Below are 16,533 nucleotides of genomic sequence, written 5' to 3'. Positions count from 1 at the left end.
ATGATTACAAAATGTTTTTATGGCCAATATTGCTAAAACAAAAACAAAAGACAAATGTGATTTAAAAGGGGCTTTGCCATTTTTGTTGTTGTAAATTAACAGTACATCTACAAATCATCTTAAAGAACTAATGTTTAAGGGATTGTTACAGTGTTTAGCTGATAAATTGCACATCGTCTGTTTATTATTACTGTCAGCAACTTTATTGCTGACAGCTGCTCATACTCACTTCGCACACAATCCAGGCAAAGGTAAATGTTCATAAGTCCCATGGATTTCAGTGGGAAAGATCCGGGTATGTGCTTAACCATCCCATTGAAATCAATGGGATAACACTTAGCTTTAGGTGAATTGTGACTTCCATAATTTCCTACGAATGCATTTAAGCTCCTGTTGGGCACTTTCGGAATACAATTGTTTATAAATTATACATTGTCCCTTAATGTATGTGTGTGAGAGAGAAAATATTTCTGCTCTGTTTTTTTAATTGTACTACCCTTTATCCATTTATTCACTATTTATAGATGCACGACGTTTAGAGATCTAAGTTATGCCTTGGAACATCCCATTGAATTTAATGGGATGCTTACACAGCTATGCATAGGATTCCAGCTGTGCAGCACAAACACTATGCATCTTTAGTCAGATGTAAAGACCCACTGAGTTCCATGGACTTACTCTCGTGTTAATGTACAGAGGACTGCAGTCTTAGGACATGATTGCTCTGTTTTGGCTCTTGGACAGCTAGCAACCACCTTGTGATTGGAAATGCAAGAAAAATAATAATACAGAAGTCCAGCTACAAGGCATTGACATTATCCTCATAGAGGATAAATGGCTATTATCTATTTTTGCTGTCTCTGCTGTCGGGGACAATGTGCCTCTGGATGGCAGTTGCTGGGAATCACAAGTGGGGAGAGTGCTGTTGCATTCAGGTCCTGCTTGTGGCTTCCCATAGGCATCTCACTGGCTACTGTGAGAACAGGATGCTGGACTAGGTGGGCCATTAGCCTGATCCAGCAGGGCTCTTAAAAAAAATCTATCTCAAGCTGAGTACAAGTAAATTTTAGCTTCCCACCAATGTACTAAAAAGATATCTCCACTTCACACTTAAGCCAACAGTTCTCAAATCTTTCTGTTTTCTCCAGTGACGCACCACTCAGATTTTTTACTTCTTTAGCGACTGTGGTCCCTGCTTCTGTGTGCACTGTTTCTCCCCCTTTACCCACAAGATGCCAGAAAAAGGGCAGGAAGTATTATCTCAGAATTTGCTTTGATGTCACCAGGTAGCCACATCTCATTGGCTTGTCAAACTGGAGTAAAGGAAGGGAGCTAGGACCTCACTCGGATTTGGCTTCACAAGGATGCTACGTAGCCAGTGAGATTTGGCTATGTGGCAACATCCGAAGCCAACTGAAACTAACGACAGTGTATCCTACCCACACTCTCGTGTCTGGTGGTTAAAAAGGAAGAAAGAAATGGTGCCCAGCAGAAGACAGGAGGGTGGCTGCCATCTCTAAGTGGGATGAACGCTTTGCCCTTTTTTAACTCCTAAATTCTCCAAAAGGGAGAGTACATCTGTCTGAAGCCTGTGAACAGGGTAATAAAATCTGGCTCAGCCCTAACCTTCAACAACTGCAATTAAAAAATGGCTTACTTGAGTGGCTCTTGCTGTGCCTTTTTTTCTTTCTTCGCTTCGCTGAGCCTCTTTGACCATCCTTGTCTGCAAGGGCCTGCTCCGAAGGGACTGTTGCCAAACATGAAGAATCGGTCACTGGCTCTTCCGAGAAGGATTTCTCCTGAGAGATGTCCAGCAACGAGTCTAAGGAAGGGGCTTCATTTTCTTTTCTTGCCTCTATTGGCACCAGAGTCTGAAGGCCCGTTGCCTCTGGGGTTGGTAGGCCTTTAGTATTTCCAGGCCTGTCCTCTCTTCCATCGCCTTTCCTGACAGCGCTGCTTAGCTGGTTGTTTGAACTTAAGCAGTTCTGCGAAGAAACAGGTTCGATTCCGCCAGCTGGGTCTCCAGAGTCGACAGGCCCACCTTCGCTTTTCATCCCAAACTTGATGAAAGAGGTTGACTGAGAGAACACTAAGCCACTGTAACCAACGCTGTCCTGGACGCTATGGAAGCCGGTCCCCTCTTGCAGGTTTGTGACATTTTGGGGTTCTCCACCCCCCGCCGACACCGATGAATTTAAGGAGTTCTCAGTACTAGGCTGGATTGGAGAACATGGTCCATTTCCAGCACCAGCCACGGATTCGTGGGAAACCAGGGAGTCAGTGGCAGCCTTGTGTGTCTCACTTGTGATAGCCGCTTCTGAAGGAGTTGTGTTTTTTACAAGGCCTTGGGGATTATTTTCAGTGTTAGGCTCAGTTGGAGAACGTGGTCCATTTCCAGCGTCAGCCACGGACTTGTGGGAAACCACGGAGTCAGTGGCAGCCTTGTGTGTCTCACTTGTGATAGCCGCTTCTGAAGGAGTTGTGTTTTTTACAAGGCCTTGGGGATTATTTTCAGTATTAGGCTCAGTTGGAGAATGTGGCCCATTTCCAGCGTCAGCCACGGACTTGTGGGAAACCACGGAGTCAGTGGCAGCCTTGTGTGTCTCACTTGTGATAGCTGCTTCTGAAGGAGCTGTGTTTTCTAGCTGGCCTTGGAGGTTATTCCTCTTAATCACACCCTTCCCCTCCTCCTTTACTGGGTCTTTGACAGACTGAACAGTTTGGCCTAAAAAAAACACACACACAAAATACACAAATTTCAGTCCCAGTTTCCAGGATGGTTCCCCCCTCCCTTGTGAATGAGAAAGGAAGTAGAAATGGAGATAAGTTTGATTCACTTCTCATTTAATGGTGGATCTATCAAATTCACACTTCTCAAAATAAGAAGCGAACTGACATGCAGCCATCCTCCGGGATTCGTACTTATCCCAACTTTGCGATGCAGTTCTCCAAGCAAACAACGTTTACAAAAATGCATACATTAGGGGAAAGTGTGGATAAAAATGAACACATCTGTGAAAATGGCATACAAAAATGCATCCTATTAGGGAGCTTTGCTTGCAGAAATGTGTACATTAGTCAAAAGTGCATATAAAATGTATTTATTAGGAGAAATTAACACTAAAATGCTGATGAATTTTCATGAGGATTTTTTTTTAAATCCGCAAGTTGCTGCAGAAATGTGGAGAACTGAATTTTAGGACTGGAAAAACAAGAAACGTAGAGAAGCGAAAATGACAGATCTTTCCATCCCTAAACAGGAGGGAAAAGGAAGTACGCTTGATGCCATCTGACAAATGTTCACAAATGGGTCAGCTTGCTGCTGACTTCTCCCAGCCGTCTCCTGCCAAAATGTTCTAGGTTGTATCCAACTAAATCACTGCGTGAGGAGAAAAGCTCCTGTGGGTGTAACAGAACTTCCCCTCTCTCTTCTCCCCTTGCATGCCTCCAAATCTGCCCTGGGTTTTCCTCCCCAACCCTCCGGATCAAATTTGGCAGGGGTGGTGGGGGAAGAGGGAGGAAAAGTTCTGTTCTGCGTGAGTAATAATGATTTAGCTGGGTACACCCCTCTGTGGTTTGCAATTGGCTGTTTTTGTCATAAAAGGTCAAGAGACTATGTAATGCACATGCATGCGTAAATTAGGCTCACATACAGAAGTTGTTGGTGGTAAACCTGCTTTTGGACTGCACCACTTTAGACCACTCCGGGGCGTGTGCGTTCAGATGGTGAAATGCTCCCCCATACATACATACAAATCCCTGCAAGCAGAAAACTAGTATGTCTGGGAGAAGGATCCTAGCATAGCCTTGTCTCCAACATGCTTTTGAGTACAGGGATTAACGTTTTTTGTATATGTGGAGCAGTCATTCCAACATCTGAGCAGCCATTTGCAGTCTGTAGCAGTGCTGTCCAGACAATGATCTTCTGTCTGAAAGAACCTGGTTTTCATTTCATCTCATTTCATTTACTGAACACATTTTGTTTTTGTTTTTCCTTCCCAAGGAAAGACCAAGGTGGCTAACAGCAAAACAGAAAACAGTGAATGTGAAATATTAGAATGCAAGTCAGTGTAACAAAACACAGGATATATCAAAATAATAATTAAAAGACCAAGTCAAAGCTAAATTCGGGTTGAAATGATCTCAACAAGAGTAGTGGCCCAGGTGATGAGGTGGATAGGGGGGTATACCTGGTTGGGAGTAGGGCACAGCAGGGTGGTGGTGGTGAAGTTGGTGCTGTGTGGACTCACCGGTGGAACCAAACCTGCGCTACCATCAGTGTGTTTGCAGAGCCTTGACCTCACTGCTGCCCTGTTCTACCCCAGCCCTACCCATGGAAGCTCACACACCGGTGTCAGGAGCGAGGCTCTGTCCCACCACGCACACTGCTACTGCTCCACAATACAATCTATATTTGTGCCGACAAGCTTATGCAATTGTTTAAAACGTCTCCAGAGTAGCCAGGCATTTAATGATTGTTTTATATTGCTTTTAAATGTCTTGATGCTGCTGTACACCGCCCTGATGTTTTGTGAGAGGGCGGTATATTGTGAACCGGTATATTGTGTATGTTGTGAACCGCCCAGAGAGCTTCGGCTATGGGGCGGTATAGAAATTTAATAAATAAATAAATAAATAAATATTCTTTTATAAATAAACTAAGTATAAATAAATCCATAATAATTAATTCAACAACAAAGGTCCTCCTTTTGGCCTGAATATCTCCACCCCCACAACTGGCCTTCTTTGTACAAGGAAAGCCTGCTTCTCCATGGTTGATCTCATGAGGCTGGGGCATGCATATTCTTCCTGGCATGTGGGAGTCAATGGGACTCAGCTGGACCTCGACATTATGGGTAATGCAAGTCTGAAAAGAGCAGCCCTGAATTCTTTCTTCACCCCTCCTTTCTATTAACACAAGTTTCTCAGCCGTTCCTTTACTCTACCGACTGTAGACTGGGGAGATGGGGAATGTGACAGCATCATGCCATATGCTTGAGTAACCACTGATGTCGTTGGAGGGAGAGGGCTGCTATTTTCTGGGTCAGCCTCTAGTTTACCGCAGTGTCTAGTTCCAGCTGCTGAAACGGTAAATTCCGTGGTTTGCCACACGGGGGCTCATTCAAATGAAATGCTCCCTCCACAGAGCAGCATTACACAGTTGCTCTGTGGATACCAGTGGCTGAGAATCACAAGTGGGGAAAGTGCTGTTGCATTTAGGTCCTACTTCCCAGAGACATCTGGCTGGCCATTGTGAACACAGGATGCTGGACTAGATGGGCGTTTGGTCTGATCCAGCAGGGCTTTTACGTTCTTAAAATCACCTCCCTTGCCAAGAAGAGTAAACAAATGTTTATGGGACAAGGCTACCTATGAATTATTATGTTCTTGCTCACTTTACGACTGCAGCTGGATAGCTGCTTTTTTGCTGTGTTTTGCTTTCATTCTCTATGTTGAGGTTTTATTCAGACCATATCATTGTTTGAGAGAGCCAGTGTGGTGTAGTGGTTAGAGTGCTGGACTATGGCCTGGGAGACCAGGGTTCGAATCCCCACACAGCCATGAAGCTCACTGGGTGACCTTGGGCCAGTCACTGCCTCTCAGCCTCAGAGGGAGGCAATAGTAAACCACCCCTGAATGCCACTATTCATAGGGTCGCCATAAGTCGGGATCGACTTGAAGGCAGTCCATTTCCATTTACCATTGCTTTAGGAACATCGAAAGTTGCCATTTACTGAGTCAGGCCAATGGTCGATCTAGCTCAGTACTGTCCACACTGACTGGCAGCAGCTCTCCAGGATTTCAGATAGGGACTCTTCCCCAGCCCTACCTGGAGATGTTGGGGGTTGAACCTGGGGCCTTCTGCATACCCGGCAAATGGCTCTACCCTTGAGCCAAAGCCCGTGCACCATTTTAGGATTTTATTGTTGCACATTACATTGAGTCCTACTCAACACAGAAATGCAACTCAAATTTACAGAAAAAAATAGTGGTTCAAGGAATGAAAGAAAAGCAAAAAATTGCACAGCACTTGCTTGTTTTAAAGGGAAACAAGCCTGCCTGCCACCCTTCTGAATTCCAAACAAGGCAGGCTGGAGGTGGAACATCTGGATTTCTGTTCTTACCCATTTCTTTCCCTTTCTGAGCTTGACCGGGCAAAACTTTGGCAGGCGTGTCTGGGTCAGCCTTGTTCCTGGCGGTTTTCCGCAGCTGGAACCCCTTCCTGATATCGGCCAGCAAAGCGTCGATAACACACACCTCCTCTTGCTTCACGGCTCCTTTCTTAACTGTAGTTGGAAATATGGAAGAGAGTTTGTTCGGCGATCAAGGTGCGGGGTTGCCGATTCCCGGGGACATGTGAGTTTCAAAAGAAAGTACTTCTTCATGTAGTGCATAGTTAAACTATAGTTCAATTCACAGTTATATGGGGACAAGGTATTGCACTGGGGTGCTGGGTCAGATTTGCACAATCCAGGTTTTAAAAAATCATCTGGGACCGGCCTGAGGCATCGAGCAGAGCTTCCACTGATAAGAGCGCTCTTGCTCTAACACCTGTCACCTTAAGGCAACTACCCATTCAGACACTCACTGATCTTTCCATTTTCTCCTTTCTGCCTCTTCGCCTCTTCCTCCTCCAACTGCTTTTTCCTTTTCTCAGCTTTTGCCACTTGCTCCTTTCGGTCCTTGTTTTCCTATGGGTAGGAAATGACATGTAAATGGTGTATCAAAGTTCTGCTTTATTATCCAAGCTGTTACATTTTAGCTGGATGCATATTAGAATGCTCCACATTAGACCCACCTGTTCTTCACTTCAAACATACTGCGGTTACTGTCAAAATAATATATATATATAAATTACCTGCCAGGGCGTTGCGCATACAACTGGAGCTTCCATTTAGGTTTACTCTGCAGAGGAAGCCCATTCATCATTTCTCTTTCTCCCAGTCCCCATCTGCACTATACATTTAAAGCTCTATTATACCACTTTAAAGACTCCCCCAAAGAATCCTGGGAACTAGTTTGTTAATGCTGAGAGTTGTTAGCAACCCACAGCTATACATTTCCAGAGTTCCCTGGGAAGAAGGACTGATTGTTAAATCACTCTGGGAATTGTAGTACACTCCACACACAGATTCCCTACCAAATATATTATGCCTTACAATAATTAGGATCCCACTAATATTCTCAAATTCAAACCTTTAATGATTTGATGAAGAGGTCCCGGAAGGTTTTCATGGTGTTAAACATCTCTTCCAGAGAGAATTTGTTTGGGTCCTCACAGAGGTAGTTGGCAAGGGCCACTCTCTTTGTTTCAATGATTTCAAACTCTGCCTCCAACTTCTTGTTCGTGCTTATGCTCTCCTGAAAGACATCAAGGTCAAGGTTCAAACAAAGCACCAACAACAGGCACTGACAAAATGGAGGCAGCCACCAAGCACAGTGGGGTGGCTGTACACCAACCTGAATAGGTTTCCCATACTGGGCTCTCACATCTTCTGTTGACGACGATAACTTCCGTTCGAGATCCAGCAGTTTTTTCAGATTGGAACTGGATTCAGATCGTATCACATCGAGGTTGATCCTGAAAATGAGGAAGAAACTGCCATTTCTAGCGTCTGCAACTGCTAATCAGAGGGAATCAGTAGGAGTTGTGCGGGGCTTGCGCGGGAAAAGTTCTGGTGGAAGTTTATTTAATTATGAAGATATTTGTAGTCAACTCTTCACCTGAAGATCCCAGGGCAGCACAGAATAAATATTAAAAACCAAGCTTAGCGACAAAAATTTAGGGAGCAATCCTAACTACAGGAAGTTAGCATATTTTATGCTAGCTCAATTTAAGCTGGCGGAAAGAATGCCAGATCCAAACCCTGTTGAGGAACGACACGACTGCCAGCTGAGCTGGCTCAAGCTTGGCAAAGGGAAACCTTTTTATGTTGTGCACCGCCCAGAGAGCTACGGCTATTGGGAGTTATAGAAATATAATAAATAAATAAATAAATATATAAATAAATAAATAAAACAGAGTTTGACTTAAACCACCCTTTTTGTCGGTGTAAGTTCTGCCGCGTTGCCAGGTCACGTGACTGAGCTGAATAGGGTTAGGATCCAACATAAGTCCCCCCTGTCTGGTCCTGTCCCCTGAAATGCCCTGAGTTGGCTTCAGCTGAGCCAGCGGAGCCCTGGCTGAGCTGGGATGAGGGACTTGCACCGTCATATCTTCAGCTGAGCCAGGGTTGGGGACTTCTGCTGGCATAGCTTCAGCTGAACCAGAGATCTGCCAGATCCTAACTCACTTATCCTGGTGAATCTTATCCTGGGCTCCTGCTGGGAGGGAGGGATATAAATCTAATAAATAAATAAATAAATAAAATAAACAAATCTTGGGTTCAGATTGCTCCCTAAATCAGAAATGAACCAATAACAAAAACGAGGTAAAGGCCCTCATGGGTGGAGACTTGAAACAAGAATTTTCTCACCATGAGGAAGTTCACTATAGTATGCTTGGAAGCCCTTCCCTGAAAGCTGGGATGGGGAACCTGTGACCCTCCAGATCTTGTTGGGACGACAACTCCCATCTTCCTTGTCCATGACCATCCTGGTTGGGGCTGATGGGAGTTGGGAATTTAAGAACATCTGAAGGATACTGTTTTTCAGATGTTTGCTGATCCACAGTAGTGGTAATTTATTTGTCAATCTCGTTTTTCTCCCTTGGCAATGACTTTAAATTTTTTAAAACACACACATGCACGCACGTGCGCGGGAGCACACACATGCCAAAATGCACAAAATGCATTCCTACCCAGCTGCCTTTGAAACACATTCAAGGTCTTTGGGAAGCTGCAGCAAATCTGTGTGATTTTTTTCCACTTCCTAAAGAAAAAGAGAGAGTTAAGTTTCTAATTATTCGTTTGCACAGGTGATGGTGGCGTCCTGTTAGTTTGCATACTAAACAGTTAATCAGTGATGAGCAGGGATTCCTTGTTAGACCTTGGAATACTCTTTAGGCCAGGGGTAGGGGGATTTTCCCCAGGCCACAGGCCTTCTGCTCAGGCCATGTCCCTCAATGGCCTTGCTTCAAATCCCAATTGTTTTTAGTCTGGCTGGAATGTGTCTTTGAACTCTGATAATGCCTCTTGTTGCCTGGATGAAGGCTACAGAGTGGTGTGTGTCAAAACTAGCCTACTGTATAAAAGTAACCTTTACGTCTGTTGCTCTGCCCCCTTTTGCCTCAGGGCGCACCTGCCAAATGTGGCCCTAAGAAGATTGCCTGAAAGGGTACATGGCCCTCAGGCTGAATAATGAGAAGACATGATTTGCAACAAAAGACAATAATGCTGGGAAGAACAGGAAGAGAAAAAGAGAAAGACCAAACAAGAGATGGATTGATTCCATAAAGGAAGCGATAGACCTGAACTTACAGGGTGGCTCACGACAGATGCTACTGGAGGTCGCTGATTCATAGGGTCGCCATAAGTCAAAATCGACTTGAAGGCATATAACAATAATAATAATTGGGGGGGGGAATTTGGCTGGCATTTCTAAGAGAGCAAAGGGATGGACAGGAAAAGACCTCCAGAAAAGCCCTCAAGAAAAAAAAGTATTTTAAAATAATTCCACTTAGCCAGGGGGAGAAAGGAGATTTGCATCTGATTAAAATGCACATAATCAAGCTACTAGGACAGATTGTTTATTAAGGAAAAAAAGACAGTGCAGAAGAGGGTAAGACCTTAAATCATGATTGGGGAACCTTTTTGAGCCCACAGGCCACATTTCCTCCCAGGGAATCTCCCGGGGGCCATATGGCAATGGTGGGCAGAGCAAGAGGCAAAGGTCAGTGGAGCAATGGATGTGATGTGACTCTTCCCTTTGCACAGGAGGCTACTTTCCATCCATGCAGAGGTCAGGGGTTTTTCACCTACACATAACACACTCTTCTTTCCATCCCTCAGGCAACAGCACTCAAAGAGGATGTCAAGCAGGACCAGTGAGAGGTGTGAGGTTAGAGGATGTGTGTGTCCTGGGGAGGGAGCAAAGCCTAGGACTGGTGTGGGGAAACTTTGGCCCTCCAGATGCTGCTGAACTACAACTCCCATGGGTCTCAACAAGCATGGCCAAAGGCCAGGGATGATAGGAGTTGCAGTTCAGCAACATCTGGAGGGCCCCAAAGTTCCCCACACCTGGCCCAGGGAGAGTCCTGTTGACCCATCCCTGCCCTAAAGAAAATTTTCCATCTTTCAAGGGGTGAAGTGGGGTTTCTGGTTTTTTTCCCTTTAGAAAGTCAGCCGAAAAAAAGTTCATGACAACCTTGATTTTAGATTTCAGGGGTATGATACCCATTCCAGCTGCACCAATCAATGTTAAGGAATAATGCATTTCTACAATGCCGCCCTGGGCTCCTGCTGGGAGGAAGCGTGGGATATAAATCAAATAATAAATGAATGAATGAATGAATGAATGAATGGAAATGTTTCAGCAGAAAAATATAGCCGTGGAAAGATCTCTCACATCACATCACTGTTCATGAGCCCTTCATTAAAAGTTTGGACCACAATCCCTAGAAATTTAAGCCACTTTAAATTATATCAAAATCGACAGAACTGAATGTGAACGATGAACTGCGCTAGGTCTAAGGGCATGCAGTGTTACACATTGATGGGAGCGTTTGCATGATGAACCAAGAGATGGTTGAGGGGGTGCAGGATAGATGCTGAATTTCCCAGGGAGAAACAACATGAAATACCTCCAAAATATGATGGAGCAGAGTAATACGAGTCTGGTTTGCTTTCGTTTCTGTCAGTTTGAGCAAAGTGCCGATTTTAAAGCCGTCAGCATCTCCCGTGTGACTTCCCTGAGAAAGAAAGAAAAACACACAGATGACGAAGATAAGAAGAGCTCTGCTGGATCAGGTCGAAGGCCCATCTAGTCCAGCATCTTGTGCTCACATAGGCCAACCAGATGCCTGTGGGAAGCCTGCAAGCAGGACCTGAATGCAACAGCACTCTTCCCACTTGTGACTCCCAGCAACTGGTATTCAGAGGCATGCTGCGTGGGAGGTAGTTCTTAGCCATCATGAAGAATACTTGCTTCATTCCATAATGCTGATTTAGCAATCTTATGCATGTCTCCTCTATAGTAAATCCCATTCAGAATAGAGATACTTCCTCCCAAGTATATGTGTACAGGACTGCACTGTAGGTGAGTTTCAGTTTCTCATTTTTCCAGTCTGAAGTTCAGTTCACCAAATTTCCCTATCCACGTGTATTTTTTTTAAACTCCTCAAGAGTTTTATTGCAAATTTCTCCTAATATAGACATTATTGTATGATTTTCCCCTAAAATACACATTTTTGCAAGCAGTTTCCCCTAATACAGTGCATATTATTTTCACTAATAAATGCATTTTTATGAACACTTTACCTTACCTAGAATATGCATTTCTGTACACATTACTTGGCTGAAGATTTGCATTGCAAAATTTGGAGAAGTGCAAACTTCAAAGGTTAGGTATGTTTGAGTTTGCATATTGTTTCTGGATGTACAATTAAATAGGTTCACCTTTAAATCTGAACTGAACTGAATCTCTCCCCCATCCCTAATAGCTAGTGTATATGCAAGAGGAAAACCCAATACCCATCATTTTTTAAAAAATGTGTGTTTTAAAATATAGCTTACATAGTTCAAGAAATTTCCAACTTTCAGGATCAACTGACAGAAAATTGGCAACCGGTGGCTCATGAGGAGATCTGGGGAAAAGAAATAAATAAATGGGTGCAACCTGAGCAACTGGAACATGGACAGCATGGTGCAAATGTCAAAACTGGCACTCAAACACACTGTTACATTCGCTGTTAAAGAAATCCTGGTACACTGTGAAGATTATGGAGCCAGTCTGGACACCAGCATACCTAAAGGTCAAACTATAGGTTATGCTAAATGTGATGCTGCCACCAAAAAGTGGAGCTTGTGTGTCTAGATCCCCTCTGACTCCAAAATGCCCAGTAGTGCTTACCTATATTATTATTATTTACTACTACTACTATTAATTATTATTAAAATCTATATCCCACCCTTCCACCCTCAGGAGCCCAGGGCGGCAAACATAACAAAACAATTTAACAGCAACAAAAAGAAAAGTATGCTAAAAACACAGCTTAAAAAAATTCTAAAACACAGTTACAGTTTAAAAACATCCTTCCATCCGAGAAATTCCCACTTAGCAACACTTGTAGAAAGTCTTCCTTTACGCATAACACATATATGTGTTATGTGTGTCACATTATAATCCATAGGTGACAGTGTCACAATGTTTGTGCTTTCCTGGACTCACTGCATGCCATCGCTACTGACAGGAGCGCATGGAAATGCAGAACGTTGCGACATCAAGACATCCTTCTGTTCTATGTTTTTCATTGCCAAATTCACCAATGCATAAAGTACAATGTCTGTGTAAAACCTGTGCAAATGCATGTGTAATACTGTCATGTTATGTCATTCTGATGTGTTAAATCCTGATTGGTAGATGCTAAAGTCTTTGTCCTAAAATGTATAAAAACCCCAGGCAACCAGTGCCATGGTGCAGTTCTCCACTCACTAAGAGGGAGACTGACCAAGGGTACACTTGTCATCCAATAAAGGCCTACCTTTTTGCTTCAAGCCTGTGTCTTCAATTTTATATAAGGACCTCACGAGGCTGCACCTCACAAGGACTGGGAAGAATCTCTTTGGCAGAAGTATGGCAAAACTCATCAAGAGGGCTTTAAACTAAACCTCTGGGGGATGGAGATGATAGCTTAACTACCGATCCAAAGACAGCAGGTTGTAAATGCAACGATTTGAAGGGTACAGCAGACACTGGGAGAGAGAAAGGGATGCACGGCAAAGCTCACGGTATATTAACGGAGGAATCCAATCAGGACAAAAGAGACTTCTGGTGTCTATATACCAACACGCGGAGCTTGGGAAACAAGCAAGGGGAGCTTGAAGTCTTAGTGCATCAAGGCAAGTATGACATCATAGGGATAACAGAAACTTGGTGGGATGACTCCCATGACTGGAATATAGCCATTCAAGGATATAAACTCTACAGAAAGAATAGAAGCAACAGAAAAGGAGGGGGAGTAGCGTTATACGTCAAAGACAAATACACCTCTATGGAAATCCAAGAGAGCGAACAAAGGGGTCCGGTAGAGACCATTTGGGTAAAAATAAATGGAGAAACAAATAAAACCGACATGGTAGTAGGTGTCTACTACAGACCCCTGGCCAAGAAGAGGTGGTAGATGAGGCCTTTCTCAAACAAATCTCTGAAATCTCAAGGAGGCAAGAAGTAGTAGTGATGGGGGACTTCTACTGCCCGGATATCTGCTGGGAGACAAACTCTGAGAAGCACAAAGCCTCCAACAAATTCCTGATGGGCCTTGCTGATAATTTCCTCTTTCAAAAAGTAGAAGAAGGAACAAGGGGATCGGCAATCCTGGACCTGATCTTAACTAACACGGATGAATTGGTCACGGGAATTAAAGCGGTCGGTACCTTGGGGGAAAGTGACCACGTAATGCTGGAATTCGGGATTCTGGGGAGAGTCAAAGAAGAATATAGTCAAATATGGACCTTGGATTTCAGGAAAGCCAATTTTAGCAAGCTCAGGGAAATGATGGGTAGGATCCCGTGGCTAGATAGACTAAAGAAAAAAGGAGCCCAAGAAGCGTGGGAGTTCATGAAGAACGTATTACAAAAAGCGCAATCGCAAACAATTCCAAAGAGGAAGAAAAATGGAAGACATCGGAAAAAGCCAATGTGGCTACACGGAAGACTGGTGGAGGAGGTAAAAGTAAAAAAGAGCATGTATAAAGAATGGAAGGAAGGACGCATCACCAAGGAAGAGTACCGATGAGCGGCTCGGGCTTGCAGGAATAGCGTAAGGAAAGCTAAAACCCAGAATGAGCTAAGGCTGGTGAGGGAAGCGAGGAACAACAAAAAAGGGTTTTTCAGATATGTTCGAAGCAAGAGAAAGACCAAGGAAACGGTGGGACTGCTGCTCAATGAGTGTCAGGCCCAGGATGCGACTCAGGAACCAGACCAGAGGTTGTAGTTAATTCATGTTTTATTAGAGTAATGTCCAACAAAGACTGCGCTTTCTCATGAAGCAATACAGGGATACAGGTCCTGCGACATTGGGAGAAAGTTGACAGAGCAAGGGGCTGCTTCCCGCCTGTTCTTTAAGAAGGGGCTAAACGGGTGCGCAACCTTTCGCTCCTCCTTAACTCCCCCTCAGGTACTGCGCGCCTTCCCCCCCTTCTCTCCTGTCTTTTCAACCGTCTGCGTGTGCATGGTGAGGGGGGAGGCATCACCTCCTCCTCTTCTGAAGTGTCCGATTCCCCTATGGGTGATAAAGGAGGAGCTGAGGGTAAACCATCTCTCCGCCTTTCTGCTGTGATCAGCCCTCCCTCTTGCTCTGAGCTGCGGAGAAGGGAGGGCCTGGGAATGTCTGGGGGGGATTCTAAAACTTCAAGGCTCTCAGGCTCCCCATTGCTAGGCGACCCTATCTCTGGCATGTCCTCTGTTTCGGCTTCGCTCCACAGAGGGTAAGTTCCTCCCTCCTCCCTCTGCCAGCCATTTGAATCCTCTTCTGACAACCCCCCAGGAGCCCAGCTCATCCTCCCGACACCATCCCCCTTCTCAAGCTGTGCCCCCCTCCCCCTGTCTGGCTTGGGGCGGTGAGGAAAACATTGATGGAAAAGTTTTACTAACTCTGGAGCATGCACATCATCTGCATTTTCCCATGATCTGTCAGCCACTCCATAGCCCTTCCAGTGAATCAAATACTGCAGCTTGTGGCGTCTGATCCTGGAATCCAAGATTTCCTCAACTTCAAACTCAAGCTGCTCATTTATCAGGAGTGGGGACCCAGGAGGCTCCTCCGGCCGCAGCTCACTGGGAGGGGCAGCTTTCGTCAAGAGGGATCGATGAAACACAGGATGTATTTTAAACGTGTCAGGTAGCTTCAGCCGGTACGCCACGGGATTAATTTGAGTTTCTATTTCAAAAGGACCCACCCTTTTGTCTTGTAATTTTCTACATTTGCCCGGCATCTGGAGGAAACGGGTGGACAGCCATACCTGGTCTCCTGGTTGAAGGGGGGGGGCCCTCCTTCCTGTGCAGGTCAGCAACTCGCTTGTACTCTGTTTTGGCTTTGTTTAACTGCTGTTTCAGTGTTTGTTGCGCCGCTTGCAATTCTTTTAGGAAGTCCTCAGCTGCCGGTAACAGCATTCCTTCTGAGCTGCTTGGAAAAACTTTAGGATGGAATCCATAATTCGCGAAGAATGGGGTTTGTTGAGTGCTGGAGTGTAGAGAATTGTTGTAGGCGAACTCTGCAAAATGCAAATATGATACCCAGTCAGTCTGTTGATAGGACACATAACTTCTTAAATATCTTTCCAAAACGGCGTTCAAGCGTTCCGTTTGCCCATCTGTCTGGGGGTGATGGGCGGAGGACAGTTTTAATTCCGTCTGCAACTGTTTCCACATTGCTCTCCAAAATTTGGCTGTGAACTGAGTTCCTCAGTCTGAGACTACACTGTTTGGCAACCCATGCAGTCGGTAGACTTCTTTGATGAATAACTTGGCCGTTTCCTTAGCCTCTAAGGCCCCTGCACAAGGGAGGAAATGCACCATTTTGGTGAGTAGATCTACCACGACTAAAACGGCTTTCATTCCTTGGGATTTGGGTAGATCAGTTATAAAATCCATGGAGAGATCCTTCCAGGGTTCATGTGGGACAGGTAGCGGTTGTAACAGTCCTGCTGGTTTTCCTGTTTGTGTTTTTGTCCGCAGACAGACAGAACAGGACTTTACATAGCTTTCAATATCCCTACGCATTTTAGGCCACCAGAAGTCCTTGGCCACGTTCTGAATGGTCTTGTAAATCCCAAAGTGTCCCGCTGTGATGGAATCATGGCACTGGCGTAGGATTCTGAGCCTTAATTCTCCTTCTGGCACATATCTGGCTGTTTTGAACCATAATAGTCCATTCCTCCAGTGAAAGGTTACTTCTGAGTCTTGACTTTGTCCTGTCTCCTGCCCATATTTTAGTACGTCTGCATCTTCTTGTTGTGCCTTTTTGAGTTCCTCTTCCCACGAAGACTGGCATGATCCCAACATTAATTTCTCTGGCGGGATCACGTACTGAGGCTGGTCCTCGGATTCACTTTCTTTGTACTGTGGCTGTCTGGATAAGGCATCAGCTCTCTGGTTTTTGGCTTGGGCTTGGTAAGTGATCTTGAAGTTAAACCTGGTGAAGAACTGGGACCATCTTATTTGTCTCTGGTTCAGCTCTCTGGCAGTTTGGAGGCTTTCCAGGTTCTTGTGGTCGGAGCGCACTTCGATCTGATGAGGGCCCCCCTCTAGGTATTGTCTCCAGTTTTCAAAAGAGTCCTTGATGGCCAGCAGCTCCTTCTCCCAAACTGTGTAATTCTTCTCTGCAGGCTTTAACTTCTGAGAGAAGTACGCACAGGGGTGCAGCTCCTTTCCTTCT

General features: G+C 44.9%; 1 protein-coding gene across 3 annotated transcripts in view; it reads right to left on the bottom strand.

Moving 5' to 3' along the window:
* INF2 (inverted formin 2) overlaps positions 1–16,533 on the bottom strand; it is a 93,267-nt gene that overhangs the window by 9,816 nt on the left and 66,918 nt on the right. For all 3 annotated transcript variants that reach the window (XM_061612290.1, XM_061612291.1, XM_061612292.1), the window contains exons 14-21: positions 11,673–11,743; positions 10,742–10,849; positions 8,801–8,871; positions 7,462–7,582; positions 7,198–7,362; positions 6,590–6,692; positions 6,126–6,287; positions 1,658–2,725 (exon numbers count right to left, since the gene is read on the bottom strand). In XM_061612290.1, the coding sequence (XP_061468274.1) occupies positions 1,658–2,725; positions 6,126–6,287; positions 6,590–6,692; positions 7,198–7,362; positions 7,462–7,582; positions 8,801–8,871; positions 10,742–10,849; positions 11,673–11,743 (1,869 nt within the window). The remainder of the gene's footprint in view (positions 1–1,657; positions 2,726–6,125; positions 6,288–6,589; positions 6,693–7,197; positions 7,363–7,461; positions 7,583–8,800; positions 8,872–10,741; positions 10,850–11,672; positions 11,744–16,533) is intronic.

The sequence above is a fragment of the Rhineura floridana genome, chromosome 2, assembly GCF_030035675.1.
Source record: "Rhineura floridana isolate rRhiFlo1 chromosome 2, rRhiFlo1.hap2, whole genome shotgun sequence".
NCBI classification, from domain to species: Eukaryota; Metazoa; Chordata; class Lepidosauria; order Squamata; family Rhineuridae; genus Rhineura; species Rhineura floridana.
Note: the sequence above shows the minus strand (reverse complement) of the source record. Positions and strands in the feature narration are given on the sequence as shown.